The 18,703-nt window shown below is 51.5% G+C and overlaps 1 protein-coding gene across 2 annotated transcripts in view; it reads right to left on the reverse strand.

Moving 5' to 3' along the window:
- Positions 1-18,703, reverse strand: part of MYO18B (myosin XVIIIB) — a gene marked incomplete at both ends in the record, with an annotated part of 217,752 nt that overhangs the window by 185,728 nt on the left and 13,321 nt on the right. For both annotated transcript variants that reach the window (XM_082853194.1, XM_082853193.1), the window contains 5 exons: positions 2,802-2,946; positions 11,850-11,913; positions 12,940-13,040; positions 13,854-13,996; positions 15,978-16,176. In XM_082853194.1, the coding sequence (XP_082709320.1) occupies positions 2,802-2,946; positions 11,850-11,913; positions 12,940-13,040; positions 13,854-13,996; positions 15,978-16,176 (652 nt within the window). The remainder of the gene's footprint in view (positions 1-2,801; positions 2,947-11,849; positions 11,914-12,939; positions 13,041-13,853; positions 13,997-15,977; positions 16,177-18,703) is intronic.

Consider the following 18,703-nt stretch of genomic DNA (forward strand, 5'->3'; position numbering starts at 1 on the left):
GTGCCCCATGGGCCTCAGGAGAAGAAAGTCAGGCATCAAACTTCTCTGGTGACAGGTCAATAGACTGGGGGCTCCCTTAGCCTCCGTTTTGTCACATCAGAGGCAGAGAGGTTTCAAGCGTGACAATGGAAATCGGAAGGTAGGTGCCAACCGCCTTGCTCTCTCCCTAGGCTTTGCTAAGTGCCGGGAGGGAGCAAGCCTATTTGAGTTGAGCAAAGCAGAGAGGCACGTGGCTGTGACACCCTGAGAGAGTCACCTAACCCAGGCTCAACAACACAGTCTACTGAGGGACTGCCTTGAGCTAGAAGCACAGATGAGCTGTCCACCACCCCTCACCCTGGCCATTCCGTACATACCACGCCACACGTGTCCCTGGCCTGTCACTACAGGTACCTGTCTGCGCCTCTCTGCTTTCCTGGCTGCCGGAACATGCTCAGCTCATGCATGGGGCAGGCTGGAAGGGCAGGGGGGAATGCTCCCCAGGAGCAACCTTCAACCAGGGAGAAGCAGGAGGCGGTATAGATCAATATCCCGGCTCCCTCGCCCCTCGGGTAATACTCGATGAGGAGACATGTTCTTCAGAGTCTCCCCGAGGTCCCGAGAGATACTGGCCCCCCACTTCCCAGAGCTAATCCACTCCTTAAGGCTCCAGCATCACCTGCCTTTCTTCCCTCACTTCCCTATTGGTTCCTCCTGATACCCCCTCCCCCAAAGCCTACATGCAATTTTTGTCTCAGGGTGTGCCTCCGGGGAAAGCAGCTTAATTCAGCTTTCTCTTCTTTACTCCATTTAATCCTCACACCAACCCCAGTCTTGGCCCAATGAAAGAGAAGGCCTCTCTGAAACTCAGAGAAGTCTGGTTTTGAACTCAAATCTGCCTCCCTCAAGTGCCCACAGCCTGGAGTTTTTTGGAGGGGGCTGTGTTGGGTCTTCGTTGCTGCGCGGGCTTTTCTCCAGTTGCGGGGAGCGGGGGCTACTCTTCGTTGCGGTGCACAGGCTTCTCACTGTGGTGGCTTCTCCTGCTGCGGAACACAGGCTCTAGAGCGCAGGCTCAGTAGTTGTGGTGCACGGGCTTAGCTGCTCCGTGGCATGTGGGATCTTCCCGGACCAGGGCTCGAACCTGTGTCCCCTGCATTGGCAGGCAGATTCTTAACCACTGCATCATCAGGGAGTCCCCAGCCTGGAGTTCATTGCCCCTAGACCTTCTGAGCCTCAGTTTTCTATTCTGTAAAATAGGTTTGCTTCCTTCCACACATCCCCAATCTATAGATGCCTGTGCCCCAACTCTAAACCTTCCAGCAGCTTTTCTGATCTGAACTGTGCAATGGCATCCCCAATCCCAGTCCATTTACAAAGCCGGCTGATTTCCAAATGGTCAGGGCGTAGCGTGGCCCACGGCTGATTTCTGGAAAAGGCAAGTGGCATTTGATTTTTCCATGTTTGCCCAGTCAAGCATGTCTGCCCTTGGCTTGGACCAACTGTGGACCCCCTACCCTACCTATTTCTGACTCAGCATAACTTCTAGAAATGTCCAAAATCAAATCAGTGGACCAGTGCAGCTCAAGTGTATGAAAATCAAAAGAACAGGCCACAAGGCCCACGGGTATGGGAATGGCAGGAATAACATGCCAGCATATTCCAAAGAAGTCTGCTGCCCCACAGAGGAATAGCCCAGAACGTCAGCCAGAGTCAACACACAGCTCCAGAGGACAGACCTCCATGCCCACATGTATCCATTCAAACAGCAAATTCCAACTCTATGTTCTGGGCCCAAAGGAAGCCACTCTCTAAAGGAAACAGCGAGACAAAGACACAATCACAGTATAAGGTACCACAAGCCCCACTGCTCTTGACAGTGACCGTCTCCCCGGGACCTTTCGTAGTGCCAAACACAACGGCATGGGAGTCTGGTTAGGGAAGTGAGGAGCCTTGAATGCCAAGTCAAGGAATTTTACTTGATGTAGCGGACAAGAGACAGCCTTGGGAGAAGTGTAAGCACGGAATGGCACAACAGGTCTACGTTTTAGAAAGGAGCCCAGTGGCCACAATGAGGGTGGAGCCAAGCCATATGCAACGACGCTACCTCAATAGTCCAAGCAAAAAAGGGACTAGCAAATACTTAGTCTAAGGTGATAACAGTAAGAATAGAAAAGTCAGGACAAAAATGCTGTCACAGAAAGTATCTACAGGGCAAGGTCAACGACTGTATAGGGATGGGGGAGGGAGACCAACTTGAAGTAGGGACAATAAGCAACCAGACAGTTAAGGCTGGGGAGCAGGTTTGGGAGGAGAAGGAGAGCGGGGTGAGCTTCAGCGCACATGGTGTGAGCATCTCCAAGATGTCTAGACAGGAAAACATCACCTTCAGCGCGTGGACCCAGCCTCCTCTCACCCGTTTCAGGGTGTCTCTTCTCAGCACAGTAACCACTAGCTACATGTGGCTATTTAAATGTATGTTAATTAGAATTTAACGCAATGACAAATTCAACGCCTCGGTTGCACCAGCTGCATGTCAAAAGCTCGACAGCCACGTACAGCTAGCGGCCACCCTACTGGACAGAGAACCTCCCCCTATCATCACAGAAAGTTCCACTGGACAGTGCTGGGTTACGCGGTTGCTTGAAACACCCAGCCCACTGCCTTCTCGGCACGCCTGGTTCGGCAGCCTCCCCGAGAGCAGTCCCAGAGACGTGGAAGGTGACAGGCTGACCCTGTCCCACCTCACGGAAAGAAGGGCCTTGTCAGGCACCTGCTGGTGGAGACAGCCGGCAGCCCAGGTGAGCCCGGCGGCAAGCACGTACCTTTGCAGGCCCCCGCCGCACCCAGGTGGTAGATGGCTGCCAACACCCGCCAAATGGCCCTCTGCTCGCTCTCCAAAATGCCCAGCGTCTCCATGGCTCCCTGGAGCTGGGCGAAGGCAGCCGCCGCCCTCTGCTTGTCTTCAGGCTGAGAGCAAGGGGAGAGAGGAAGACAAACAGGCCGTCACGGTGGAGGAAATGCAAACTTGCAAGTGGAAGCAGGGCTCGGTCTGAGGGGAATGTGTGGTCATTTTACGACCATGGTAAATCACCCATGATTAAGCTGGGGAGGACTGACACACAGAACTCAGGCTGCCGGGAAAGTTATAAAAATCATTTCCATCTGACTTTGGAAGGCGACATGATTTTTATTCACTCGTGTGTTCATTCAACAGATTTACTGAGGCTCTGCACCATGCTGGGCTCTGGAGAGACAGAGATGAGCGAAATCCAGAACTTGACTTTGAGGACCTCTCAAGCTAGGAGTGGAAAGAGACTTAAAAACAACTAAGTGCGAAACAGGCTAAGTGGGGGACTGTGGGATCTCAGAGGAGGGCCTGGCCAATTAATCCCACTCAAGAGAGTCAAAGAGAACGTCGCAGAAGATGAGACAAGATTGTGATTGAAGTCTGAAAGACAAATAGGTAGAGCTGACCAACTGGATGGGATAGAAGACCTGGCGGGCAGAGGGGACAACGGGAACAAAGGACATCTTTGGAGACAACAGGTGTTCAACTGAACGTGGACAGAGAAGCAGGTATTTTTGGAGGTGGGGGCAGACAGAGTTGGGGAGGAAATAAGCACGAGAAGCTGGCCGGTGCCATGGAGAAGGCCTCAAACACAGTATGAAAGGGCATAGGCTTAAAACTCCAGCCACAATGGACAAACACGCATCCCTATTTACACTCCTGGACCCGGGGCAGACACCACCAATCGAGGAAGACCCCACAGCAAACCAGCGAGTCCATATCCTTTTCGGGATGTCCCCCCTTGCAGCCCCACCCAATGGTCTGCCTCAGCAACTGAAACAGACCCTGTCTGCCATCCCCAGGGCACGCAGAGGGAAACTGCCGAAGATTTTTAAGCAGGAAAGAGAAAATAGCATGAGCAGATGTTTATGGGTTGTAGGGTGTCACTTTTCCTTTTTCAGATTTATGATCCCCATTATGTTTGCTTTTTTAAAAAAATAAATTTATATATTTATTTATCTATTTATTTTGGGCTGCCTTGGGTCTTCATTGCTGTGCACGGGCCTCCTCTAGTTGCGGCGAGCAGGGGCTATTCTTCGTTGTGGTGCGCGGGCTTCTCATTGCGGTGGCCTCTTTTGTTGCAGAGCACGGGCTCTAGGCGCGTGGGCTTCAGTAGTTGTGGCACGTAGCCTCCGTAGTTGTGGCTCATGGGCTCTAGAGCACCGGCTCAGTAGTTATGGCGCACGGGCTTAGTTGCTCTGCGACATGTGGGATCTTCCTGGACCAGGGCTCGAACCCGTGTCCCCTGCACTGGCAGGCGGATTCTCAACCACTGTGCCACCAGGGAAGTTCCCCCAATTATGTCTGATTGAATATTAAAATTAGTCTGAAACTCCTAACTCCACACACGCCATCTGGCCAAGGAGACGCGACCCAGAAGCCTGCTGGGGTGAGAGGAAGTGAGCTGGGGATGAGAATTCTTTTGTCAATAATCCTCCAACAGATAATGAGGACCTGATTTGCACTTGGCCTGTTGACAGAGCTTGGGTGATGAACTGTAAGCTGTCAAAGCTGGAAGGTCCTTGAATTTTATGAAGTCCAATGCTTAGAGTGGGGACAACGCTTGCCCAAGGTCACACGGCAAGTTAGTATCAGATACAGGATTAGAATCAGGCTTTCTGACTCCCCGTCCAGGCCACTTGTCCCCTCCACTCAAGCCACTTCTTCTAACTGCGAAAGAAACCTGCAAGGATCATTGACCTATTGGGACACTGTCAAAGCACGCAGTGACATTGAGAGATTCGCTGTGGAAACATTTCAATTAATAGCAAAAGCATGTTCCACTGATCCATCGTATTTCTGGGGCACCACAGGACCACAAAAACCCTAGCAACGAGGAGCTCAACCTAGCAACTGCAGCTGCTCTGCTGCAGCAAATGGAGGAGAGGAAGGCATCTTACCAACATGCTCTTGGTTATTTATGAGATTTCAAAGTAGCAGAGAAAGGACACCAAAAGGACAGTGGCAACACATTTATTATGGCTCCCACTGTCAGCCATGAGCATTTGACTTTAAATTACAGGCAGACTCCATCATCTGCCACTTCGCTCATACGAACAGGAGAATTAGAAAACTTCCACTAAAGCTTCTTTGCTTCTTTTTCTCTCCTCCCCACCTCCCCCAGTCTCTGCTGCAACAGAAGACATGGAGGGATGAATATATATGCTTCTGATCTAAAGCAATCAGAATCACGAGGATGTTTACAGTTCCCTAAAGTTCTAGGGAGCCAGACACCTCTGCATAATGTCCTGACAACAGCCAGTCCCTGCCTCAAAATCACGAAAATAGAAATCGATCAGTGGGATAAATCAACTCACGGCCAAAATGTCTACCAAGAAGAGAATGGATAAACAGTGGGTGGTCCAGCCAGGGCACAGTGATGGGGTACCACGCAGCAATGAAAAAGATCACGTCACTGATCATGCAAGCACGTGTATGAACCCCACAGATTCCACGTGAGACAAAGGAGCCATGCACAAAAGAACACGCACTGTGGATTCTGGTTACGTGAAGTCCAGATGTGGCAAAACCACCCTATGGGAAGAGAAGTTCGGATGATAACTCAGGTGGGAGGGATGCCTCTGATGGGGTGGGGACTCAAGGGAGCCTTTACTGGAATGAGGAATGTTCTAGATGTTGAGCTGGTGTGGGGTCGCAGGTGCGTGTAAGCATATAATCATCACTGAGTTGTACACTTAAAATTAGTGCTTTCATAAACATCTGACTGTATGTCTCAACTGAATTGAAAAAAAGAAGTGAAAAAGTAACAGCTGGCTCAGAAGATGCCCAGGCTTCGTCTGATGCAATTGAAGACTCAAGGTTACCCCAAGATGGCAGGTGATTTAGTGCAAAAACTAAAATCCAAAATGTTCTCTCCACATTCAGCTGGGCTGCACTTAGAGCACGCAGGAGATCCCGACAATGCAGAGAGGGGCCAGGTTTGGATTTGGAGGCAGACGGAACTGCGTGTTCTCTCGGCTCTGCGTCCCTGCGGTGTGACTGCACAAATCTCTTGCCCTTGCGCTGGAGGCTCAGTTTCCACGACTGTAGAATGAAAATAACAGCCAAACCTCCTCCCAGGCCACCGTGAGGATTAATTGAGTTGAAGTGTGTAAAGCACCAGCACAGTGCCCAGCACACAGTGGCACTCAGTTAATGCTGGGCTCGACCCCATGCCTTTGCCCAGGCTGTCAGGCCTTCCAGGGACACCTTCCCTGCTGCTGCACAGCAGTCCCTGGCAAGCGAATCAGGCATGGCCCGTCCTTGAGGGGCTCCCAGTCCAATAAGGGGGACAGATGTGCAGACAGACACTGACAGCACAGGGTGAGTGCTGGGCCTGGGGAGGGGTAAGGAGGCGACTTCTGGGAAGCAGCACTGTATGAAGCCACCAGCACGAGCAGGAGAAGCGGGCGCTGGGCAGGCAGGCAGGCAGGGTCTCCTAGCAGAAGGGCGCGGGGCTGGAAGACATGGTGCGTTAGGTGCCAAGCCCCCTGAGGGGGCACGTGCAGGTCTCTCTCACAGGGTGCAGGGCCGCAGAGAGCCACGGTCTGCAGCTGGGCGCTGCCCTTTGGTGGAGGGCGCGGCACCGGGGGCCTCCCTGGCCGAGGGAACCGGCCCCTGGCGTTCTGCCCCTGGCTATAAGCACAGTTCGGGCCCGGGGTCGCACTCTGCTTCACGGGGATGTAGACCACACCCCCTCCTCCAGAGCCAGGGTGGGCTCCCCTGTGTCTCTACAACCAACCAACCCAGGGCTGGAAGGATTCCCACGGTTCCAGCCCCTGGATCTGGAGCCGGATCTGGGAGGGAAATGCAGAACACTGACTCTATTCATTTGCAAAAGAAACGTGGGTGCCTGCACAGGTGGGTGAACTTGATGGAGACCACGGGGGCAGGACAGGTGTCCAGCCATAGCCAAGGGCTCCCTTTACCTCAACACTGACGGGTCCACGTCCTCTCCGGGCACTGCAAGTCCATTTAAGGAGGGAGAAGAGAAGGGCTAACTGAGCACCTACAATGCTACACTAGGTGCTTTTACCTTTAAGGCAGCTGTGAGTCTCTCCAATTGTCAGAGGAGAAATTGAGGCTCAGAGAGGCTAAGGCACTTGCCCAAGGCCGCCCAGGTGGGGAGGGACAGAGTCACTATACGCCAGATTCTTTACTGAGCACCTACCCTAGGAGCAGACCGAGGATCAGGGTGTTGCTCCACCCATTCCACAGGGGGAAAAACTGAAGCTGCGAGAGAAGAAGTGACCCAAGGGTGCACACTGGGGCACATCCCAGAGCACGCGGTTTTCAGCCAGGGCACAGACCTGAGATGACAGCGAGGGACGAACAAGAGAGACCATTTGGAGTCAGGCCAACCTGGATTCCCTGCTTCTGCCACTTAAAAGCTGTGTGCCCTTAAGCAAGTAGTTTCACCTCTCTGAGCCTGATTACTCCTCCCAACCAACAGATGTGATAATAATCCCTTCTGTCAAAGGGTCCTTAGGAGAATTAAGTAAGAGAAAGCTCCTGGCAGAGCCCCTGGCAGGAGTGCCTGATCCCCCATCCTTCTGTCTGGAGCCCATTCCTCCAGTTGATGCCTGGGTCATAAAAAATAAATGCGCCTCGGGCCAAAGCCTGGCTGCTGCCAGCCAGAAGCAAACTGCTGGGAGGCAAGGATTATTATTATTATTATGACCACTGCTGCTGGTACTTTTTTAAAACATCAGTCTAGGTTGAGGAAAAATAAATTATAAAGAGGAAAATAATATGAAAGCTTTGTGATTTCAAATGTGTCCTGGTGTCCTAACAGATCTCAAATAAGTTCCATTTAAAGCTGAAATGTGGGGTTTCCCTGGTGGCGCAGTGGTTAAGAATCCGCCTGCCAACACAGGGGACACAGGTTCGAGCCCTGGTCCGGGAAGGGAAGATCCCACCTGCCGCGGAGCAACTAAGCCCGTGCGCCACAACTGCTGAGCCTGCACTCTAGAGCCCGTGCTCCGCAACAAGAGAAGCCACCACAGTGAGAAGCCTGCGCACTGCAATGAAGACCCAATGCAGCCAAAAATAAAATAACTAAATTTTATAAATAAATAAGTAAGTAAAAGCTGAAATGTGGCAGGCAGGGAGGACGCAGCGCAGGGACCAGGAGGGGAAGCTGGCCATCAGCGAGCAAAGGCGGCCACGGAGGGCCAACACCACCCCAAGGGCCGGCTTCCCCACAACCTGGCCCTGCTCCAGCTACAGCCCCCCGGGCCCACACCCTCACCCTGTGCTCTGCAACCACTGCACTGCTGGCTCTCCCCTGGCGTTGCCCCTGCATCAGGAGCTCGGTGCAGCAGGAAGGCTGGCCTCACTGCACCTGCCTAACTTCTCTCACAGTCCAAGACCAGCTTGTACTCACCTCCTCCAGGTAGCCCTCTCTGATACAACTTCAACCCTCCAGGCCTGCCCGTATAATATTTGGGACACACTTAAGTTAAAAAAAAAATATTTGATGTTTATGTGAAACTCGAATTTAACCGTGCATCATGTATTTTTTCCAGCTTCACTGAATTATAATTGACAAATAAAAATTGTATATTTTTAGGTGTGCAACGTGAGGATTTGATACACACAAACGTTGTAAAATTATTACCGCAATGAAGTTAACTAATACACCCATCACCTCACGTGGTTACCGTTTCTTGGTGTGTGGTAAGAACACATAAGTTCTACTCTCCCAGGATATTTCAAATGCACAGTAAGTCCGGTATTATTAACTATAGTCACCGTGCTGTTAGATCAGTTACAAGATGAATATGGTCTAGGTATCCCATATTTTTATTTGCTGACTCTGGCGACTTCGGGGGCTTGTACTTAGCAACTCTCATTCTTGGGTGATTTCCTGACCACCAAATTCCTTCACTGAGCCAGTACCTGATGGTCCAATCCCAGAAAACTAGCCCAGGCTTGTATCAAAGACTGACGAATTGCCAGCTTGTATTTTTGCTCTTAGAGAACAAAGAAAACGCTCTCCATACCTGCCAGGTAGCAGGCTGAGAACAAAGAAATACCTACCAGTTCCCACAGATCAACTGGTCTAAAAAACAGCCCGCAGAAACACACAAAAAAAGAAAGCCACTTCAAACACCTCCTTGACTGGGTCCACACTGTGCCCCATTCCTGTATGCAAACTGTGAACAAACATGTCAGGCTGAGATGCTCACGAGGGCCTGGCTGGAGCCCTTCTCCTCCTCAAAACCAAGAAAACGAACAACGGTGCTCTTGCTGATTCAAATGGATACATGGGGCCCAACCTCATTAAAGAAAACCCAGCACTGGGATAGCCTCGCATCCCCTGCCGTCCTGGGGCCAGTCTGGGCTCCTAGCGGCCGGAAACCAGGGGGAGAAGAGGCACGAGAGAAGAACATACTGCAAGTCCCCCCGGTGGAGGGGGGTGTCAGGCAGGTGACGCCGGGGGAGCCGCATCACCTCACTTCATCCCACTCCACTCACTGTCGAAACAGACTCACCAACAGTGGTTCTCAAAGCGGGGTCCCTGGACCCACAGCTTCAGCACCACCTGGGGACTTGTGAGAAATCAGATTCTCAGGCCCTAGCCCAGACCTACTTAATCAGCAACTCTGTGGATAGCACCCAGCAGAGAGAGAGAGAGAGAGTGAGACAGCCTTACTGAGGTGTATTGGCAAAAATAAACCACTCATCTTTAACAAGTACACTGTGATAAGCTCTGACATATACACCCGTGAAAGCGTCAGCACTCAAGACAATGGACACATCCATCACCCGCAAAAGTTCCCTTTCATGATCCTCTCTCCCCTCCTCCTGCAACCAAAACCCCGGGCAACCACTGACCTGTCTGCTGTCACAGCGGATTCATTTGCATTTTCTGGAGTTTCAAGTACACGGGGTTATATGGTTGTACTCTTTCATCTGAGATTTTTCACTCAGCACAATTATTTTGAGAGCCATCATGTTCTTGGGTTTATCAGCAGTTCATCATTATTACTGAGTAGTATACTACCTTTATGGTTTTCTACAATGAATTCATCCATTCACCTGTTAATAGACATTTTGGGTAGTTTCTAGGTTTGGGCTCTTACACATAAAACTGCTAATGAACTTTCATGTAAAATAAATTTTGCACGGATGTACACTTCCATTCTCCTGCATAAATACCTAGGAGTAGACTAGCGTGCCACATGGGAGGTGTATGTTTAACTTTGTAAGAGACCGTTTTCCAACATGGTGCACTATTTTCCACTCCCATCAGCAGGGTATGAGAGTTCCAGTTACCCCACATTCTCACCAGCATTGGTATGATCAATCTTTTCAAGTGTAGACACTCCAGTAATTGTGTAGTAGTATTTCATCGTGGTTCGAGTTTCAATTTCTTTAATGACTAAGGAGGTTTAATATACTTTCACATGCCATCTAAGTACCTTCTTTGGGGAAGTCTATGTTGAAATCTTTTGTCCATCTTTTTTGTTGGGTTATTTATGAGTTCTGAAAGTCATTTATAAATTCTGGATTCAAAGACTTTATCAGATATGTGATTTGCAAGTATTTTCTCCCAGTCTGTGGCTTGTATTTTCATATTAATAGTGACACTCAAAGAGCAGAAGTTCTTAATTTCAACAAAGTGCAATTCATCAAATTGTTCTCTCATGGACTGTGCTTTTGGGGTCATATCTATGAAGCCTTTGCCCAATCCAAAGTTACAGAAATTTTCCTCCTATCTTCTTCTAGAAATTTTATGATTTTAAGTTTTACATTAAGGTCTATGATCCATTTTATTTGGTCAATTTTTGTACATGGTGTGAATCTGTGGACTGAAATTCTTTTTTTTTGCATGACGATACCAAATTATTCCAGCGCCATTTGTTTCCCCGACATGTATGTTTGGGAAAGTGCTTCAGAGTAGAAATGATTCACTCCCCTCTGCCTGGTAAACTCCTACTCATCCTTCAAAACCCAGGTCAGATGTCCCCTTGGCTAAGAAGCCTTCCCTGACTGAGGCCAAGTAGCTTTCATCTATCCTCTGGTATACAGAATGTTGTACAAACTCTGGCATTTCTCTTATCCCACATGATTGCATTAATTCCCAAGTCTTTCTCTCTTGATAGGGTGAAAATTCAGGGATGAGGACCATAATCCCAACACTCAGCACAGGCCTGGCACAGAGGGTGATGGTAGGAGTGGGGGTGGGGGTGGGTGACTCAAAACAATTTTTAAAATATAAAAAAATAAATAAAAGAATAAACAAGTGAACAATGTGCTTTTTTAAACAACTGAATACCACCTCTCAAGGCCCTACTCACAGGGCCCATCTTCCAGGAAGCCACATTAATCATCAACAATATTTCCTAAGAAAACTGCCACTGACTGAGGCAATCCAAGCCCAGTGCTAGCTGCTTTCTGCACATCGTTTCATTTAATCCTGACAACAGGTCCATGAGGCAGATGCCGCTACTATTGTTATTTTACCAAAGAGAACACAGACATTCAGAGAGGCTAGGGTCCATGCCTGAGGTCTCATATCTAGCAAGTGTCAGAGCCGGGGTTAGAACCCAGACAGCCTGTCCCGGAGACCACGCCCTTACCTCTACACAAACCACCTCCTGGTTCCCTTTATTTGCACAAGACTCATTTCCCTGACAAGCCCAGGCCCCATAAAGGCAACCCTGCCTCCCCCACATGACCAGCCCTTGCCAACTACTCACCCCAGTGGCAGAGGGACAAGTCACACAGGGGACCCTCCCATCTTGGCCACGGGGACACAGACACTCACTCACACCCAGAAGGACCTCCTCTTTACCTTAGGCCACACGCCCATGCCGAAGGAGCTGCTGTCTGCCAGCTGGTGCAGGTACAGTTCTGTCCTGGAAACAGAGAACGGACCAGAAGTAAGGGAGGACCCACCCACCCCAGTGGCCTGGAGGGCAGGTGGTCACCATGGCATGGGGCTCCACACAGTGCCCCAGGCGGCCCCAGCGTCTGCCTCAGGCCCTGGCCCTACCTCCCGAATATTCCTCACTTGCTGCCCTCACTGGGCCCTTCTTAAGTGAAGGCCTTCCAAAAGCTTCCTTACTCCTGTTACCCTGCTCTGAAAACTGGGAGTTTCCTCTCTAATCTGCCCTCTCTCCAAAGGGTAAGGTGCCCCTCTGGCCTTAGCCAGGAGGCTCAGGACAGGTTGGGCCTGCCCTTCAGACGGGGGTGGAAGGCAGGAGACAAATGATGGGGGACGCAGAGGGAAATTGAAAATTATCCCCCCTCGCCTGGGGTGAGCACTCCCTGGAGCTTCACTAGATAGAACCTTATTCATGCAACAGATGAGGAAACCAAGGCTCAGAGACAGGGAGCCACATGTCCAAGAATTCTCAGGAGTCAGCGAGGGGCAGAGATGACTCCCTGGGCCACCTCCCCCAGAAGGCCCTCCCAGATGAGTCTTCTGGCTTCTCTGCTGTTCCACCTGGTGCCTCCTCGCCTTGAGCTACCTCAGGTGCACCCAAGCCTCTCACAGAGTTTAGGAGCTTCTGGAAGATTTGGGGTCTGCTGTTCCTTGCCCACCTCCCACGCTGCTGTCAGAACCTGTACTGAAATGTCACCGTCACAGCAGACAGCCTCCACCACCCCCCAGCGTGTATAAAGAACCATATGTGAATTATCTCACTTAATCTTGTAAGGGCAGTCAAGGGACTATTCCCACGGAGGTTCAGAGCAGGTGATGCCTGGCCAGGTTCACCCAGCCCAGGAGCAGTACCAGGCAGCTGGAATCAGAGGCCAGATTCCTAACCACTGGGCTCTACTACCTCTCAGCTCTAGGCAGAGGTAGGGCTGGGGCCTTGGAGAGCGGGGGCCCTTTGTCTCACTGCCCTCGGCCATCCCTGCTCAGCCCAGTCACTCACCTGAGATCCAGGTCCAATCCGGCTAGCATCTGGGAGAAAACCTCGAAATTGCCTTCCCCTTCCAGCTGCCGGGCCACGTGGCTCTTCTCCAACAGCATCGTCTGCCAGGGGAGAGGACAGGCACCCGGTCGGCACGAGGCCGCGCTAGGCTGCCTGCACACCCCCACCAACCCCCAGGCCCACTCTTCAAGGCCCTAAGGCCCCAACTTGGCTGGACACCTCCAAATCAAAACATGCCAGGCCTTTGTCTCACTGATTCAGAGTCCAGACAGGGAATCAACGCATGCAACAGGCTCATTCTGATGAAGAAATCCAAGGGTACTAACAATTAGCCCACAGCCGCCCTCCAACACACTCGTGTGCAACCGAAGCCCTTAATAACTTGACGCACATGGTGATGCTCGGTAGACTTCCAGGGCCGGGACAGAAAGGGATTTATCGGGCACCAGCGAGTCTGGATATTCTCCCAGCTCCACATACAAACAACCCTTCTAATAACCTAATCCTGTTTTCTGTTCAAACAGAATGTTTGCGGGGGGGGGGGGGTGCCGGGTGATTTCAGAGAGAGGAACGAACAGGCCATGTGCCTGTCACACACGGGCTGCCGCGGCAGGCCAGCGAGCGTCTGTTTAATTTCGGCTTACGCTTTTAAGACCCAGCTAATGAGCGACTGAATTATGTATCTACTCATGAATATTTCATCCCTGTGATACTCCGAGGCACAGACGAGCCGGCATGCTCGGGGAGGAGATGCCTGGGCACTGAGCGAAGTGGGGAGGAGCTGGCTTTGGCCTGGGGAGCGATGACCATTTAGACATTCCAGGGTTCCAGCTGGAGGCGTGGGCCCTGCTGAGTGGGGCTGAGGCTACTGGAGCCCTGAAGAACCCCCTCTCCCTCCCACCCAGGAGCCTCACCTGGAGCTGGGCGGCCATGACTCGGCCTGTGGCGTTGAAGTCCAGTGACATCACCATGGAGAACCGGGTGGCACAGCGGCTATGGCCGGTGGACACAGAGCCAAAGGCCCGGAGGACAGTAAAGGTGGCTCGAATCTTCTCCACTGGTGGGGCGCGGACAGGGCATCAGCCGTGGCCCAGGTGCTGCCATCCCCACCTCTCACAGGACCCCAAGCCGGCCCCAGGCCCCAGCGGGGCCCCCTCCACTCCCCCAACTCAGCTCTAAGCCACACCTCTTCCACTGCTGGGCCGGCCCTGTGCTGCAAGTAGGGGCACGGGGGGAGCAAGAGTGAGCCCAGAAGGGGAGATACACACACCTAGGATTGGTACGATCTGAGTGATAAGGGCTGCGCTAGGGCCTCCTGGGCTTGGTGGACTCTAGGAGGAGGGCAGGGTATTAACATTCTTGGACCTGCTCTCAGGGAACACTCCATCACAGCAGGCTCAAAAAGCCCTGCAGTCCCCACACACGAGCACCCACTATGTGCTAGGCACCTGGATACAGCCTAGCCTGACTCCCACTCCCCCAACACACACTTTCAGCAGAACTACATTCTGGGAGGGCCAAGACTGGTGCCTCTCCCTGCTGTATCCCCAGTTCCTAACAGGGCTCTAACCTGGGCCAGGTGCAGAACAGGTGAACAGTAAAGCATTGGAATAACCCCAGTGGAGAAGCAGGATAGTACAACGGTTAAACAAGCTTGAATATGGCCTCTCCCCGTTGTTAGTCACCTGATTTGTAGTGAATTAATTAACCTCCCTGTGCCTCGGAAACCCCATCTATAAGATGGGGGTAATAATAGTACTTACCTACCTCACGTGGTTGCAACAAAGACTAAAAGATTTAATAATGTAAAGTGCTCAGAACATACTCCAAATGTGGTGGTGTTATTATTATGTTTGTTATTATTAGAAAAGCAATACTGCCTGGGCCATATATTCTCAGCAGGGGTAATACTGCCCCCAAGAGGGCAGAAACTGATTCTTGAAGATGGGGGCAGTTTTCCTTTCTTATGTATAGAATAGGGCACAGATATATATATGTCTGTGTCTGTATATATATACACACATACACACACACTGCATAAACAAATACATGGTGAATCTATGGCATTAAATTTTCATGGTGGGAGACGATTAGGAGAAATAACAATTAAAAAGGCTCCTCAGAGGGGCAACAATACATTAAGAACACTGGCCCAGGGGTAACAGCTCTGGAGCCAAACTGTCTGTGTTTGAATCTCGGTGCTAGGATGTATGAGCTGTGTGGCCTTGGGCAAGCTGGTTAACCTCCCTGCGTTTTAATAGCCTCATCTATAAAATTCAAATAATAATAATGTCTACCTTATAGGGATGTTTTAAATAATAAGTAAGTTGACCTGCTTGGAATAGAGCCTGGCACAAGCATTTACCACGATCACCATCAATATTGTAACTATCATCATCGACACTCTTTTTTACTGAAGTATAGTTGATTTACAATGTTGACACTCTTTCTTTAATGCCCAGCCCAAACATCATTTCCTCGAGGAAGGCCCCCAGCCCCTCCTCTGCGCTCCCTCCACCTCTCCCCTCCCCAGCTCGGCCAGCAAGTGGTGCAGAGCGTTGGAGTCCGGCACAGATGTGCAGCCGAGTCTCCCTTCTGGCCGTCAGCGCCTCCTTGCCTTTGTTTTTTACTTATCGGGTCCTCCACACAGTCCAGTGGGCTGTGCGCTGCACGAGGACGCCACACCTAAGGGCACAGCATTTCTATCAGACAGCCATAGGCCTGTATGCTTATTAGGATGATGGCTCAGAACGTGGCGGTCAAGCGTTTGGTTCTAACAATGTCAATGTGTGATGACTTTTCCACATATGGCAGTGAGTGTCTTAGGCAAGGAGTAGCTGTTTCTAATTCACACAAAAGTAACCAACAGACTAGGGGTGGCCCTGCCCAGAAGCCAGCACAGGGTCTGCACACAGGGAACGCTAGCTGAGCGGATATAAGAAAGAGCTGCCCAGCACCCCCTCCGACTCTCCCTTCCCTTCCCCCACGCCACTGCCCCCGCCACGTCCCAGCTGCACGTCACCTGGAGACCACTGTACCTGAGACCCTGCCATCCACACTGCCTGCCATCCCCACCAGGTGCTCCAGGACCTGCTCGCAGCAGGTGGTCTTGCCAGCACCGCTGCGGCCCAGGGCCACGATGCTCTGGTCCCTCTGCTGGCTCAGCAGAGCCCAGTACGCCCGCTGGGCCAGGGAGACAACGTGGGTGGGTAGGCCATCCTGGCAGCTCCTGGGCACCTGCAGGAAGATTGCCGGCATCAGCTTTCCCACCCAGCTGGGGCCCAGGGAGCACTCCACAGAGCTCCAACCCGGCCTCAAGCCCAGATCCACGTCCATGCCTCCCATCCTACTCCAGCCTTGTCAGAGACGTCGTGCATTTCTCTGGGGAGAGCCCAGCCTGGAGATCTAGTCCTGCCACAGGCTCGCTGGGAGCTCTTGGGCAGCCTCGGACCCTGCTCTGAGCCTGGCCTCTTCTTTCGCCAATGAGAGGCTTGAACTAGAGCTGCATTAGCTCATGGGGCTCATCTCACTTGCTACACAAAGGACTGGATCGTACCTGTCTGAAATGAAGCAGGTGGATAAAATGGCTCAACTGATTAGTGACGTCTGCCATGGAAACAGAATAGGGCATGGGGGAATTGGCAGTACGTGTGCTATGTATTTGCTGTAGCAGATTTAGATACCGGAAGCCCCTTTGACTTCATTCATTCATCCATCCGTACATTCATTCACTCAGTAAAAAAAATATATTCATTGAGTGTCTACTACGTAGCAGGCACTATCCCAGGCACTGGGGACACAACACTACTCAAGGCGAATAAAGGAAGTCTCTGCCAACCGTGAGGAGATATTATTATACACCTATTAAGAGGGCTGAAAAACCTGTTTTTTAATTCTTTTGACACCCTACCAAGTTCTGGTTAAGATGCAGAGCAAGTGGAATTCTCCCACAATGCTACACAACACAGCCACTCTGGAGAGGAGCTTGGCAGCCTCTTTTACAGTGATACGTGCACTCGTCACACAACTGAGCAATCCCACTCCTAGCTATTTACCCAAGAGAAATGAACATTTGTGTTCACCAAAAAACCCTCTCTGTCACTGGTTATATTGAGTATGTATTCAAAATCATCAACAAACTAGAAACAACCCAAATGTCCCTCAACTAAAGAACTAAGATAACCAACCACCCCGGTTTTAGCACCGAAAGTCCCTTGTCCCAGAAAAACCATTCCCTCCCACGGAAACCAGGACAACTGGTCCCCCTCTGAACAGATAAACAAAGCTGTGCAATAAAATACAATAGAATAAAAGAACTAACGGCTCACAGCTGCAACAATAGGGTGAATCTCAAATGCGCTGCGCATTGTGATAAGTGGAAGAAGCCGATTCCAAAGGTTACACGCTGTACAATTCCATTTATATGACTTTTCAGAAAAGGCAAAACTAGGGAAAAGGGACAAAAGAACAGATTAGTGGCTGCCAAGGGCGGGACATGGGGGAGGGGTTGGCCACAAGGGTATGGAGAACTTTTGAGGGTGATGGGAACTGTCCTGTGATGGCGGAGACAGTTTCACAACTATACGTGTTTATCAAAAACTTACAGAAATGAACACTAAAAAAAGTGACATTGGGCTTCCCTGGTGGCGCAGTGGTTGAGAGTCCGCCTGCCGATGCAAGGGACACGGGTTCGTGCCCTGGTCCGGGAGGATCCCGCGTGCCGCGGAGCGGCTGGGCCCGTGAGCCATGGCCACTGAGCCTGCGCGTCCGGAGCCTGTGCTCCACAACCGGAGAGGCCACAGTGGTGAGAGGCCCGCGTACCGCAAAAAAAAAACAAAAAAAGCGACATTAACTGTATGTAAATTATACCTTAATAAACCTGACTTAAGACAAAAAAGCCCTGCCTGCAGAGCCTGCTTTCATTTGGGAGAAGACAGACGATAAAAAACCAGCTAATTAAATTATACTGAACGGGAGTCATTTTAAAGCCATGAGCTTGGATGAGATCACCAAGGAAGTGGGCGTTTAAAGAGGGAGGGAGAAGAGGTGTAGGGACGGGGCACCCTGACTTGGAGCGATCAGGGACCAGCAAAGGAGGCTGAGAGGGAGGGCCAGCGGGACAGAAGGAAAACCAGGAGAGCGGAATCCCGGGGCTAAGAAAGGGAGTGATGGCAGGAGGAGGGCAGGACCAGCCCCTGAAGTGCTGCTGAGGGTCAAGTCAGAGGAGACCAGAGAATTGTCCACTGGGCTTGGCAGCATGGAGGTCACAACTGTCTGCTTAGCGTGGTTTTCAGGGAGAACGGAAGAGGGCGGTGGAGGTAGTGAGGGCAGTGGAAAGGCACCAAAGGGAGCAGGGAAACGGGCCTGGCTGGAGGAAGACCTTGGAAGCCCAGGATGCTAAGTGGGTGACAAGTGGGCTAACGTCCGCCCTCCCAGTGGCTTGGCAGGACCAGGGGCACAAACTCCGGTGTGGCAGCCCTCCCCTCCCCGAACCCCCAGCCTGGGCTAAGGAGCACCCCCAGTGCACTGTTGGCCTTTCCTACCCCGAGACCCCCAGGAACAGCAATGAGTCCCCATCCTGACACAAATCAAAAGGCCCGCAGGACCCCAAAGCCGGCAAAGTAGGACAAGCCTCCACACTGGTGGGACACAGCCTAAGGGATCATAGCGGGCAGAGGGGCCTGAGGTCTGAGCCTCGGAGCCACCTCCCGCCTTGGAAACAAAGTTCAAGGGCCAGGCTATCCCAATCGTCAGCCTTCTCAGG

This window comes from Leucopleurus acutus (assembly GCF_964270905.1).
Source record: "Leucopleurus acutus genome assembly, chromosome: 13".
Taxonomy (NCBI): Eukaryota; Metazoa; Chordata; class Mammalia; order Artiodactyla; family Delphinidae; genus Leucopleurus; species Leucopleurus acutus.